At 44.7% G+C, this 11,223-nt stretch overlaps 1 protein-coding gene across 2 annotated transcripts; it reads right to left on the reverse strand.

Moving 5' to 3' along the window:
* Positions 1 to 272: 272 nt before the first annotated feature.
* Positions 273 to 11,017, reverse strand: LOC111651803 (alpha-mannosidase 2-like). Of its 2 annotated transcripts, none has more exons than XM_023401851.2 (24): positions 10,775 to 11,017; positions 10,329 to 10,494; positions 10,018 to 10,242; positions 9,432 to 9,576; positions 9,241 to 9,328; positions 9,033 to 9,116; positions 8,599 to 8,726; positions 8,353 to 8,526; positions 7,682 to 7,868; positions 7,319 to 7,496; positions 6,971 to 7,161; positions 6,544 to 6,741; positions 5,922 to 6,036; positions 5,708 to 5,775; positions 5,352 to 5,520; positions 5,038 to 5,274; positions 4,360 to 4,488; positions 4,152 to 4,266; positions 3,073 to 3,206; positions 2,841 to 2,982; positions 2,475 to 2,608; positions 2,065 to 2,259; positions 1,596 to 1,706; positions 273 to 1,429 (listed from the first exon to the last, which is right to left on the reverse strand). In XM_023401851.2, the coding sequence occupies exons 2-24, from the start codon at positions 10,467 to 10,469 to the stop codon at positions 1,262 to 1,264; spliced, it is 3,456 nt and encodes a 1,151-aa protein (XP_023257619.1). In that variant the 5' UTR covers positions 10,470 to 10,494; positions 10,775 to 11,017; the 3' UTR covers positions 273 to 1,261. The 2 variants fall into 2 exon arrangements, with proteins under 2 accessions (XP_023257619.1, XP_023257618.1); XM_023401850.2 differs by having other exon boundaries at positions 10,729 to 11,017.
* Positions 11,018 to 11,223: the final 206 nt, after the last annotated feature.

An 11,223-nucleotide genomic window follows, 5' to 3' on the forward strand; every position in this document is an offset into this window, starting at 1 on the left:
ATATGAACAGGTGTCATGAAGGAGGAAATCAGCTCTAGAGACCCAAACAGTTTCTGTACCAGGCTGTAAACATGTTTATTTCTGCTGTAAAGTTGGACATTTTAACATGGGAGTCTATGGGGACTGACTCACTGTTGGAGCTGGACTCTAGTGGTCGTTAGAGGAACTGCAGCTGCTGGTTTCAGCCCTGGAGGATGATTCATTAATGACTCATTAATGTTGAATGAATATAAACTGAAAAATAACAAAACAAACTCATGGAAATAAAAAAACATTTTTCAGCTCTTTATGTTTTAAATATTCATCTTTCAGCCAGAGATGTTTACAGAAAATATAGAGAATTTCTCAATTAAAAAAAATAACCAGGTGATTTAATAATTTCCCAGAATTCCCTTAAACTTTCCCCTTCACAGCAAATATAGAAAATTAATAAAAAAATCTAAACAAGTGAATCTGTGCAGAAACATTCCTGTAATAAATTACACAATCACACTGACCTGAAGTTCCAGTGTCACACATCAACAGATCAAGACTAAATCAACACATTTACCCACAATCCCACACTCAGGTATAAAAAAATAAAAACTACATGTCATTAAAAAAAACAGCAGTAACAGATTCCCAGCACAAACTGTGACTGACGGTAACCATGGAAACACACACATTCATTTAACAACATTCATCCAACACTGAGCTAACAACACGATTGGTCCCTTTTTGTTGCCATAGCAACCTGTTTAAAATACACCTCAAGGTTTATTTTCTTCATTTAAATTTCCGTGTTTGACCTTTAACCTTTAGGCTCACCGACCTTTCACCCACCCTCAGTCGATTATTTTCATTATAATATTCACATTTTTAGAAACGGATTCATTGATCATTGATTGGTTATGTAGATAATCAATGCATTGTGTGAATGTCGTCACATTCTGTTGACCTTTGACCCTGCTGGTCATCCTGCTTCCTGTTTTCTGTTTGTCCCTTTATAAATGTTATAAACTTTATGAATTTATAAAAGTAGAATTTGTCTCTTCAGTATTTCACTGCTCCATGTTCATTTATATACTTTCATCTTTAACAGGTTTATTTTTTTATTGATAATATTTCTGCAGAGCTTCAGCTAATTTCATTATTTATGTTTATTCCCACTTTTTCTAATATTTCTTAATAACCTGTCTTTTATTTTTATCCTCTGACATGTTGATCTGCAGAATCAGTTTCTGGCCTAAAGAGTGAAACAGATTTTCTTCCTTCCTGTTTGTCACTCGATCTCCACACGGTATGCGCTGATTTCCATTGGCCGCAGGCGGGTGATGCATGGTCGCTGTTGCTGGGCGGACTCAGGCTCGTCGTCCTGGTGCAGCAGAGTGAGGCCGGACTGACGGACAGATCTGAACTGAAGAGGAGAGAAAAGAGCGTCGAGATTCACCTGGAAACAGAAAAATAACACGACAAAAGATCAGGAAAAAAATCTGGACAAAAGACGAGAAACGACAGAATTTAACAGAAAGTAAAAAATACAAGAAACAGGATCCAAAAGACCAGAAAATATAACTAAACAATCCTGTCGATTTAAATCCATAATGTGCGCGTACCTCCTCATGTGCGCTCCAGGTGCACGGAGGCAGCGGCTCAGGGGCGGAGCTACAGTCAAAACCCTTCCTGTGGAGGAGGAGAGCCACTTCCTCTGACGGACTTCCTGCTTCCTGTTTCCCACAAACACAAATAAATATTTATTGATTAGAATGTTCAACAACTTGTCACTGATTTTATTCACTTTTATTATATTTTAATTTTTCTTTTCTGTGGTGCTGTGGCTACAGGAAGTGCTTTTACTGTGATACTCTAATTACAGGAAGTGCTTTTACTGTGACACTGTACTCTTGTACTGATGGAGTATCTTTATTACAATAAAGTTTACAAAAAAAATAATTTTCAGTCTGAACACTATCTAGCTTAACAACACAAGCCCACAGACATCCCAGAATGCATCACTCTCTGTTTCAGAACCACTGAGTTAAAAACTGCATTAATGTTCCAGGTGTTTCCAGGTGTGGTCCTCACCTGTGCATCCTCCAGCGTCCTCAGGTTCAGCAGATGAATGTCACAAGGCAGCGACGAGCGGAGCGGCCGGAACGGGGAGAGCTTCGGCAGCTGGCTGTCGCTCTGGGCAACCATGATGACTGGCGGGTGACTGAGGGACAGTGAGGTCAGGTGAGCGAGCAGTGACAGATGTTCAACCGAGGCTCCGCCCACTTCCTGTGAGAAAAAAGACAAAATAAAAGATCTGGTTCCCCAGACGTTCTCAGACGGTGGAACACGAGAACATTCAGAACACTTTATGTCCTTTAAGTTCTCTGTAATAACCTGGTCCTGGGCTCAGACCACGTCCTAACGTTTGTATTAACAGGTGAAATCAGATATAACAGCCTGGTTCTCTGACAGTGACTGAAGTAGAGGCCCCACCCCCTCACCTGAGCCCCGCCCCTCCTGTCCTCCAGCAGCAGGTGGTAGAGACTGGCTGTCAGCTTGTTGTCAGTGACGCCCTGACCGAGGCCACGGTTATCATCCTGCTGCAGCCGCCGGTCCAACACCACTTCCAGCTCACCTGAAGAGGTCAGAGGTCAGGGGTCAGAGGTCAACACTGAGACGTTCAGGTGAATGAAGCGAGTTTAAAACATTGAACCTTCTTCAGAACACAGAAGGTGTTTCTTCAGGCTCTTGAAGGTTTTTGAAAATAGACACTGATCATTGAAAGTGCTTGAATTTATATGATGATTGATCCTGATCCTGATTGATCCTGATCATGACTGATCCTGATCCTAATCCTGATTGATCACCTGGTCTAAGCGAGGCGACGCCTTGACTCTGAGCCGACAGCAGCGACAGACGAGACGTCGAGTCCTGGAGAAACGCCGCCGAGCTCATCGGGTAAAAGTTCGCCTGCAGGGGGAGCTTTGCCAGGGTCCGCCTCTGCTGCATCTGTAACCAATCAATAATCAATACGCTATCAATACACACTAACAGGCACAGAACCAAACAACCTGATTGGCCTGATTAAACAGTAGAGACCTGGAAACCGTTGAGGTCGGTGTAGAAACGGTTGCCGTTGGCGATGTCGCTGACGAGCCGCATGACGAGCTCACGGTTGACCTCTGACCTGATATCCACCATATTGGAAATCTCCAGGGACCTCCCAGCATGCCCTGGGGCAGAGAGAGACGGGAGATTTTTATTGTGAAATCATTGTATTAACCTTAATTAAAATAAATTGATTTAAATTAAAAAAAAATAATCTCCATCAACGTGAGGATGAAATAATAAAAAAGACTTTGATTAGAGACAAAGAAAAAAACTCAACAGGTGATAATGAAGAGGATAGGTAACCTTCAGTGAGCTCACAGGTGAGACAGCACACCTGTCACCACACCCAACAGTGATGTCACAGTGTACCAGAGTACATCGGGATATATAGGAAATTATTATAATTATACTTTAACACACACTAACGTCCTGCAGCTGCTGCCCTGAGCAGCGTCTGCAGGCTCCCTGACAGGAAGTGTCCGATCACTGGCTGAGGTTAATCTCCTCTCTAACCGCGTCTCCTCGACGGAAAACATCATGAGGTCAAAGAAAGAATAAATTACAAAAACAAAACAAAACATGCTAACGCTAAAGCTGTGGCTGTTCTATGTGCTAACAGTGATTACTGTTACTGTTACAGATATGTTATCTTTCTTTTTGTGAGCCTTGAATTATGCTAACATGCTAACTGGTGCTAACAAACTTACTTTCAAACTAATGTCCCAGCATTAAACTTTCACCAGAATGTCTTTCTTTAGGAAAAGAACAACAGAAAAACAAAAAGGCTAACATGCTGTGTGCTAACAGGAAGTAGCCACCTCCACTATCTGCTTCCACAGATGTTATTGTTACTGCTGTCACACACATACAGGATCAATAAATATTATTTAGAGACTTCACTCTGAAGGTCTGACGTGTTTGAGCTGGATCATGTTCATGGTGACATGTGACCTGATCATGAGCCTCCACTGAAGGATCACATGACGCACACTGAGCATGCTCAGAAAAAGTCAGGCTGAGCGGTCACCTTATTTGAGAGGGTTAATGAAGGGATAAAGTCCCGTTACCGTCCAGGTGGTAGAGGCGGACCGTGTGCGTGAAGTGTCGGAAACAGGAAGTGATCTCAGAGAAGATGGGACCTCTGGAGACCCGCACCAGGGGGGGCTCTGAGGACGAGTAGAGCTGCAGGGGAGCGAGAGACATTCACAATGAATCAGAGACATTTAGTCCTGGGCTCACTGATCTGGTTCAGACTGATCCGAGTCCTGGTCTTACCTTGGCCCCTTCTTCCCCTGGCAGGAACAGGTAGGCTCCACTCTTCTCCCGGTTCCCTCCAACTCTGGTTCCGTACCACAGGAACTGGACCTGGATCTGACGGACCAGACCGGACTGCAGACGGAGCTTCTGGATTTCAAAATAAAAGATATCATTAATATGATTGTAGTTAGGATCTGGACTCTGTAGACCACCTCAGACCTGAGACCTCACACCAGAGACCAGAGACCTGAGACCACACACCTCAGACCTGAGACCAGAGACCTGAGACCAGAGACCTGAGACCTCAGACCAGAGACCTGAGACCTGAGACCAGAGACCTGAGACCTCACACCAGAGACCTGAGACCAGAGACCTGAGACCAGAGACCTGAGACCTGAGACCTGAGACCTCACACCAGAGACCTGAGACCTGAGACCTCAGACCAGAGACCCGAGACCAGAGACCACACACCTGAGACCAGAGACCTGAGACCACACACCTCAGACCAGAGACCTGAGACCAGAGACCAGAGACCAGAGACCTGAGACCAGAGACCAGAGACCACACACCTCAGACCAGAGACCTGAGACCTCAGACCTGAGACCTCAGACCAGAGACCACACACCTGAGACCAGAGACCTGAGACCACACACCTCAGACCAGAGACCAGAGACCAGAGACCAGAAAAAGTCTGACCTGCAGCAGGCCTGTTTCCGGGGAACTCCATATTTGGAAATGCTTGTTGCTAAGTGACAGTGGGGCGTCGGCCTCAGGTCCTTGGGGGAGGGACACCTGGAAGTGTTCGGTGTGGACGGTCGGCGGGTTGCCACGACGATGGAAGGTGTAGCTCGCCCGGTGGGCGGAGCCAGCCAAGGCTTTGGTCACATGACAGACGAGAAGTGACAGAGGAGGAAGTTGAGCCAGGAAGGAGAGCTGGAGAAAGAGAATGTGACATGAAGGAAAACCGTTTCAAACTGATCAAAGTAATTAACGACTGATCTGTTCTCCACCTGGAACGACTCTGTGGACGCTCTGCTTGGCTCCGCCCACACCGCAGAGATCTGCGAAACAATTGGTTGACCCGTTTCTGCATCAACAACTCGAGCGTCCGGAGAGTCGACGACGACACTGATGACGGACGTTTGGAGCTGCTCCGTCGGGTTAAAGATGATCAATGACCTGAGACACCAAACGATCAACAATCAAACACCATCATCACAAACTGATCACAACTGAGTTTTAACGTTTTCTGTTCTGGAACAAAAACCATCATTTTATAAAAAGTCAAACTCTGATGAACATTTTATTTTATTTATTATCTTCTGATCTGGTCCCACCTCTTCCTTGTCTTAGCCCCGCCCCTTACCTGGGTTCCTCACTGAGCGTGAGCGGCGTCTTCTGAGGCAGTGCGTCCTGAGCTGAGATGACATCATCCTGAAGAAAGATCACATGATTAACCTCAGAGCTCTAAAACTCTTCAACCAATCGCAGTAAAGCACATGTGTGATGTCACATCTTCAAACTGTACAAAACAATCAAGCCTATAACAAGGTCAAACAGCAGATGGGGTCAGAGGTCACCATTTGCAGGAAAGGTTTCGATTGGTCGTGGTGGTACAGGCTCTTGTCCAATAGGAGCAGCCAGTGGGCGGAGCTCTGCAGCACCTTTCGCAGGTTCAGGATGGAACGAAACAACCTGTAAAAAAACTTTATTTCAGTTCAAACTTTTTATTTCTATGAGACTAAAAAACTTTATTTAAAAAAACAAACATACGACACTGTGAAACAATGTAAACAATGTGAATGGGAGTGATGGGAAATTGATGTTAGATGCTAATGCTAAATGAATGGGTATGATGGGAGGCTAATGCTAAAAGCTAAATGCTAACTGCTCACATTAAATGAAGCGGTACCTGATACCGTTGCCACTGACGACGGCGTCCTTCAACAGAGAGCATGGAGGAATAAATGAGACAAAAACATGCTAATGCTAAAGATGTAGCAATTCCATGAGCTAACAGTGCTAACACTGATTTGTTACCTGTTATTCTGTGAGCCATGATTTAGGCTAACATGCTAACTGATGCTAACAAACAAACTAATGTCCAAGCATTCAACTTTCAATAGAACTTCTTTCTTAACCCCTGAAAACAGCAACAAGCTAACAGGCTAAATTGCTTGTGTGCTAAAAGGAAATAGCTACCTGGTGCCGTAGTCTACCACCACAGGGTCACGGGCGGTGCCGGTGACGGCGTCGTGATGCTGGAAAAGTGCAAGACTCCGCCTTCCTGCTGTCAGACGCTGGAAGTGTTCTTGTGCAGGAAAACCTGCAACGAGATGACCATCGCCACGGAAACGACGCATTTCAGCTAGCGTCAGGCTGAAGAGGATTTCTGTCGCTCTGTGAGGACGACAAAACATTTCAAATGTAAAGAAAATTTAAATGAAAATAAAAACTGATGAAAAACTTTATGATGAAGAAAATTTTTTTAAAAACAAAACAAAAATAAATCAGATTCAAAGAAACCTTTATGATCTGACCTGCTGACGGTGTTGAACTCTAATCAAGAACCTGTTCCAATGGTTCTGATAATGTACCTGAAAACTTTGTAATGAGTGGGCGGAGCTACCTGAGCGTGGCCTCCAGCGTCCTGTCCAGCCTTTTGTAGAAGGGTCTGGAGGTGAAGTAGCCGCTCCAGTAATGGTCGTCACGGTCGGCGTAGGTGAAGAAGTCGCCGCGAAGTGTCGGCAGAGACGTTGCCGTGGCGCTCAGACGCCGCTGTAGAGCATCGAAGTAATCTGACAGAGTCCCGAAACGCACCTGAAGCAGGAAGAAGGAGAGGAGGAGTCATGAGGTCGTATGTTCACACTGAGACTGACTGACACCAATGAGTGACACTCAGAGTGTGAGTGTGTCTGAGGCGGCTGCCCTCCTGGCCCCGCCCCTCTGGCCCTGCTCCCTCGTGTGTGCGGCCCACCTGGACGTGCAGCTCTGGGTGATCCTGGTAGAAGTCAAACAGTCTCTGGTAGTTGCTGAACTGAGCGTCCCACTCGCTCGAGTCCACGAACCGAAAGTCATCGCCGAGGGGAACGAGGAGCACTGGAGAACGGAAGAGACGAGACTTCTGCCTGTACTGGTCCAATAGGAGGAGAGCGCTGAAAGGACACACAGAGCAGCATCACACACCTGAGTGAAGCTCTGATCTTTCACAATAAGAGTTTTGACCGAATGACTCACTGTGAAACCTTTTTAATTATTCTTATCATCAATTATCAAAGTGATCATTAATCATTAATTAATCAGGTTATTTTCGTTATTGTTGGCCCTGCCCCCTGCCTACCGCTCCTGGACGTTCTGATCTGTGATTGGCTGTGGCGAGGTCCTCCACGGACAGAAGACCCGCCCCCCTGGCAGGCGATGAAAGTCGAACTGACAACAGACCGCCGGGTTCGGGCCGCATGTGTGTGGCACGTCGTAGCTGTAGAACGGCATCATGTGACATGTGATGTCACTGCGAGGGGAGGAGTCTGACACAGGAAGTGGGCGGGGTTAGAGAAACAAAGCAGTTTGTCACTGTTTTCCATATTTTACCCAAAAGAAAATGAAAGGATCATTATTATTATTATTTAATAAAGTCTTTGTCTTGTTTTCATGTTATATGAATGAATGAATGAGTGAATGCATTATGACCCGTCACCTAAACCTCATCATCAGCTCAGAAATGTCTGATCATTCATTTCTTCTGTTTTGTTGTTTCAGTTCAAAGTGAACGCTTTAATCTTTAAATTGAATTAATTAAGAAATGAATTCATTATATTTACTTTAGTTTTAGTTGAGTGAACTGTTGTCTTGACTTTTTAAACTGGATTTATTTTAAACCTGATTAAAAAACATTATTTCATTAATTTGATTTTAATTCTCTTTTCACAGCTGTATTGTTTCTGTCCGTCACGTAACAGCTGGAACTGTCTTTGTCACTGTGTTCAATCATCTACCTTTCCCGCCACTCACCCCAGTTCTGTCGCCACTGAAACTCAAGCGTCTGTTGCCGGGCAAAGTGTTTCTTGACGGCGTAGTGAACACGTTGGATGACCATGTTGCTAAGCCCTGCCCCCTTCAGCAGGTAGGTCATAGAGGGGGAGTGGCCAAAAGGATCCACGGCCCAGCCACTGCGGGGCTTTACACCTGCTCAGAGAAACAAGGTGTAAAGATCAAGGAAGCCAGCAGGCGAAGGAGGCGAAGCTAAACAACACAAACCCAGGTGTCTCTGGATCCACTGGTGTCCCTCGATCAGCTGATCCAACAGAGCGAAGTAATGAGAGTTCGCTTCGTCCGCCATCACCCAGCCGCCCGTCACCAGCTCCAGCTGCCCTGCCCCCACCAGGCTGAGACAGGAACCAATCAAACGATGAAACAAACAGCCGATTAAAACGACAGATACATGTGATCAAATATAGAAATACAGAGAAATGTAGAGATACAAAGATATATAAAAAGTTATATATATATAAATATAAAGATGTAAAATACAAATATCTAAATATAAAGATGGATGTTAGATAAAAAAAAGAAAAGAAAAATAAAGAAGTTGTCAGATCAGAGAAAGAAAGTTCATCTGTGACAAAAAGATTCAGAAACAAACAACAAGTAAAAATAACGAAGCGTGTTTCAGATGTGGAGGTGAGAGTCACCGTTTGACCATCTCTCTCTTCTGCTCGTCGATGTCATTCCACCATTTAGAGAAATAACTGATCTCTGCCCAGATCATCTTCCTCCTGATGAAGAGCAAACACCACAGCAACAGTTATTTCTACTGATGAGACTGATCAATAACACATCAATAACTAATCAAAAAGACTTTAATACATTTAATCAGATATATTTAATTTATTTACTCACCTGTTGTCCTCAGTCAGTTTGACCAACATGTTGTTGAGGATGTGTTTCGTCTGATCCTGATAATAACTGTCAAAGGTTTTCAACCAACCTGCAACACACACACACACACACACACACACACACACACACACACGTTAAAGGCTGTGTTAAAGCACAGGCTGGTGTTGTGGTGGTGTTGTTGTGTATCTGACCCGGGTCGTTGTGTGAATGTGGAACCAGAAAAACCTCCAGCGGCTGCTCATCCCACTCGTTTCCCTGGTAACGGATCTCAAAACCCTGTTTCCAGGCGCCGCCGTCTGGGTTATCAAAGGGCAGGAGGTCGTAAACATCCAGCAGCTGACGGATGATGGAGACACACGTAACGGAAACACAAAGACAAGGTTTAGACAGATGATGTCAGGAACACAACGTTAAAACCAAAACAAACTAAAGTCTTCACACGTCTTCCAGCCCCCTCTTCCTCTACAATGATTAAAGCATCACTTCACAACTTCCTGTTTCCTGAACTTTTTGTGTTTTTGTAAGTGAAATAATTTCTAAATACATTTTGTAAAAAGAATCGACCTTCGACCAAATTACAAACTGTTGTGTTGCTACTTTCACTTAGTCTTTGAAAATATCACTTCAGCTTTTCTATAAAATATTTTGTATTTCCTGAAAGTCTGATTTGTTACTGAACGCTACACGTCGTCATCATCGCTGTGTCTGAAACTCACGTTTTATTGTGTCAAATTGCTGCTGCGACAAAAGTCGCAACAGTTAGCATGCTAAGCTAACCTGAACTCTGTCAGTTCCGTCCTTCATCTCCTCGGCCAATCTGCATCCAGGGGGTGTGTCCACCCTGCTGTTGGTGGAGTCTGAGCTCACGTTCGATCCTCCCCCACCGGTTTCCCATGATGCTTTTCGGTGGACCAGAGAGTCCCGCAGCGTTGCAACCAGACGGTTGTTGTCACTAAGAAGACGCTCCAACCTGTCAATCTTCTGCTGGAGGCGGGACAAATCCTGCAGAGAGGTTTTGACTGGTTTGTTAAAAAGCTAGAAGAGAAAAACTTTAATTATTATAATTTCAGAATGTGACAAGAACTCACTTCCTCCACCTGTCCACCAGGTGTTTCCCCATGGTGCTGACGCTCCGCCCCCTGCATCAGCTCCAGCATGCGGTACAGTGTCATCACTGCGACACAGAAGACTCCGCCCACCAGCACCGCCAACAACCGACTCCGCTTCATCTCCACAACAACGAAATTGAACAACCTGAAGATTCAACGACACAAAGACTTAACAACACAAATATTCTGTTGTTTTCTTCTGATGTTATTGAGAGAAACAATCTGCAGGTTAAACTTCTGTTGAGACAGAAAATATTGATCGACATGGCTTGTTGTTACTAATAGAGAACTTTTTCTCCTGTAAACGCTGTTTTTATAAAATGTGCAAAGACAAAATATTTTCAATATGTTCCTGTGTCAGATGAGTGCTGGTTCAGACCTGCAGCTCAAACCGCTGTCGAGATAAAATTCATTAAACTTTATACTCGAAGTTAAACGTAGATCTTCTCTCCGGACTTCCGCGTTCTGCAGACAGGAGCACGTCCCGCGCTCCGCAGTCTCGTGCTGTTTCTCAGCTGTCCAGTGACGTCACTGTGTGACTTCTGTTTCCTGGGAAAAAAAACAAAAAAAAAAACAACGTTTCATAAAAAAGCCAAGTAAAACTTTCGTCCCTCAGCAGAGCGAGCTCACGATGCTGCTGCGCCTGCTCCCTGCTGTTTGTTTTGCTTCCGGTCTGGTTCAGCTGACTCAGCGCTGCAGAAAACGTCATTTCCGCTTACAGAGGAGGCGAGTCACGTGCAGTTACCGGGCCAGAGAAAAGTCTTTTATTTTGTTTTCAGTCTTTTCAGAATAAAACACATTGGGCTTCTCACAGATTCAGGACCCGGTCCACATTCTGAACCTATATGTTACCTATTCATAGTTAGTTCATCCT

This window comes from Seriola lalandi, unplaced genomic scaffold (assembly GCF_002814215.2).
Source record: "Seriola lalandi dorsalis isolate HSWRI2012SDOR001 ecotype SW California unplaced genomic scaffold, Sedor1 jcf7180002053784, whole genome shotgun sequence".
In the NCBI taxonomy this organism is placed as follows: domain Eukaryota; kingdom Metazoa; phylum Chordata; class Actinopteri; order Carangiformes; family Carangidae; genus Seriola; species Seriola lalandi.

Bases quoted from the DNA above. Each gene is read 5' to 3' on its own strand.
- LOC111651803 (XM_023401851.2), bottom strand. From the start codon at position 10,469: ATGAAGCGGAGTCGGTTGTTGGCGGTGCTGGTGGGCGGAGTCTTCTGT. The intron at 9,329-9,431 runs GTCAGATACACA...TGTGTGTTGCAG, and splicing joins ACATTCACACAACGACCCGG to GTTGGTTGAAAACCTTTGAC. The intron at 1,707-2,064 runs GTGAGGACCACA...TGTGGGAAACAG, and splicing joins GGACGCTGGAGGATGCACAG to GAAGCAGGAAGTCCGTCAGA.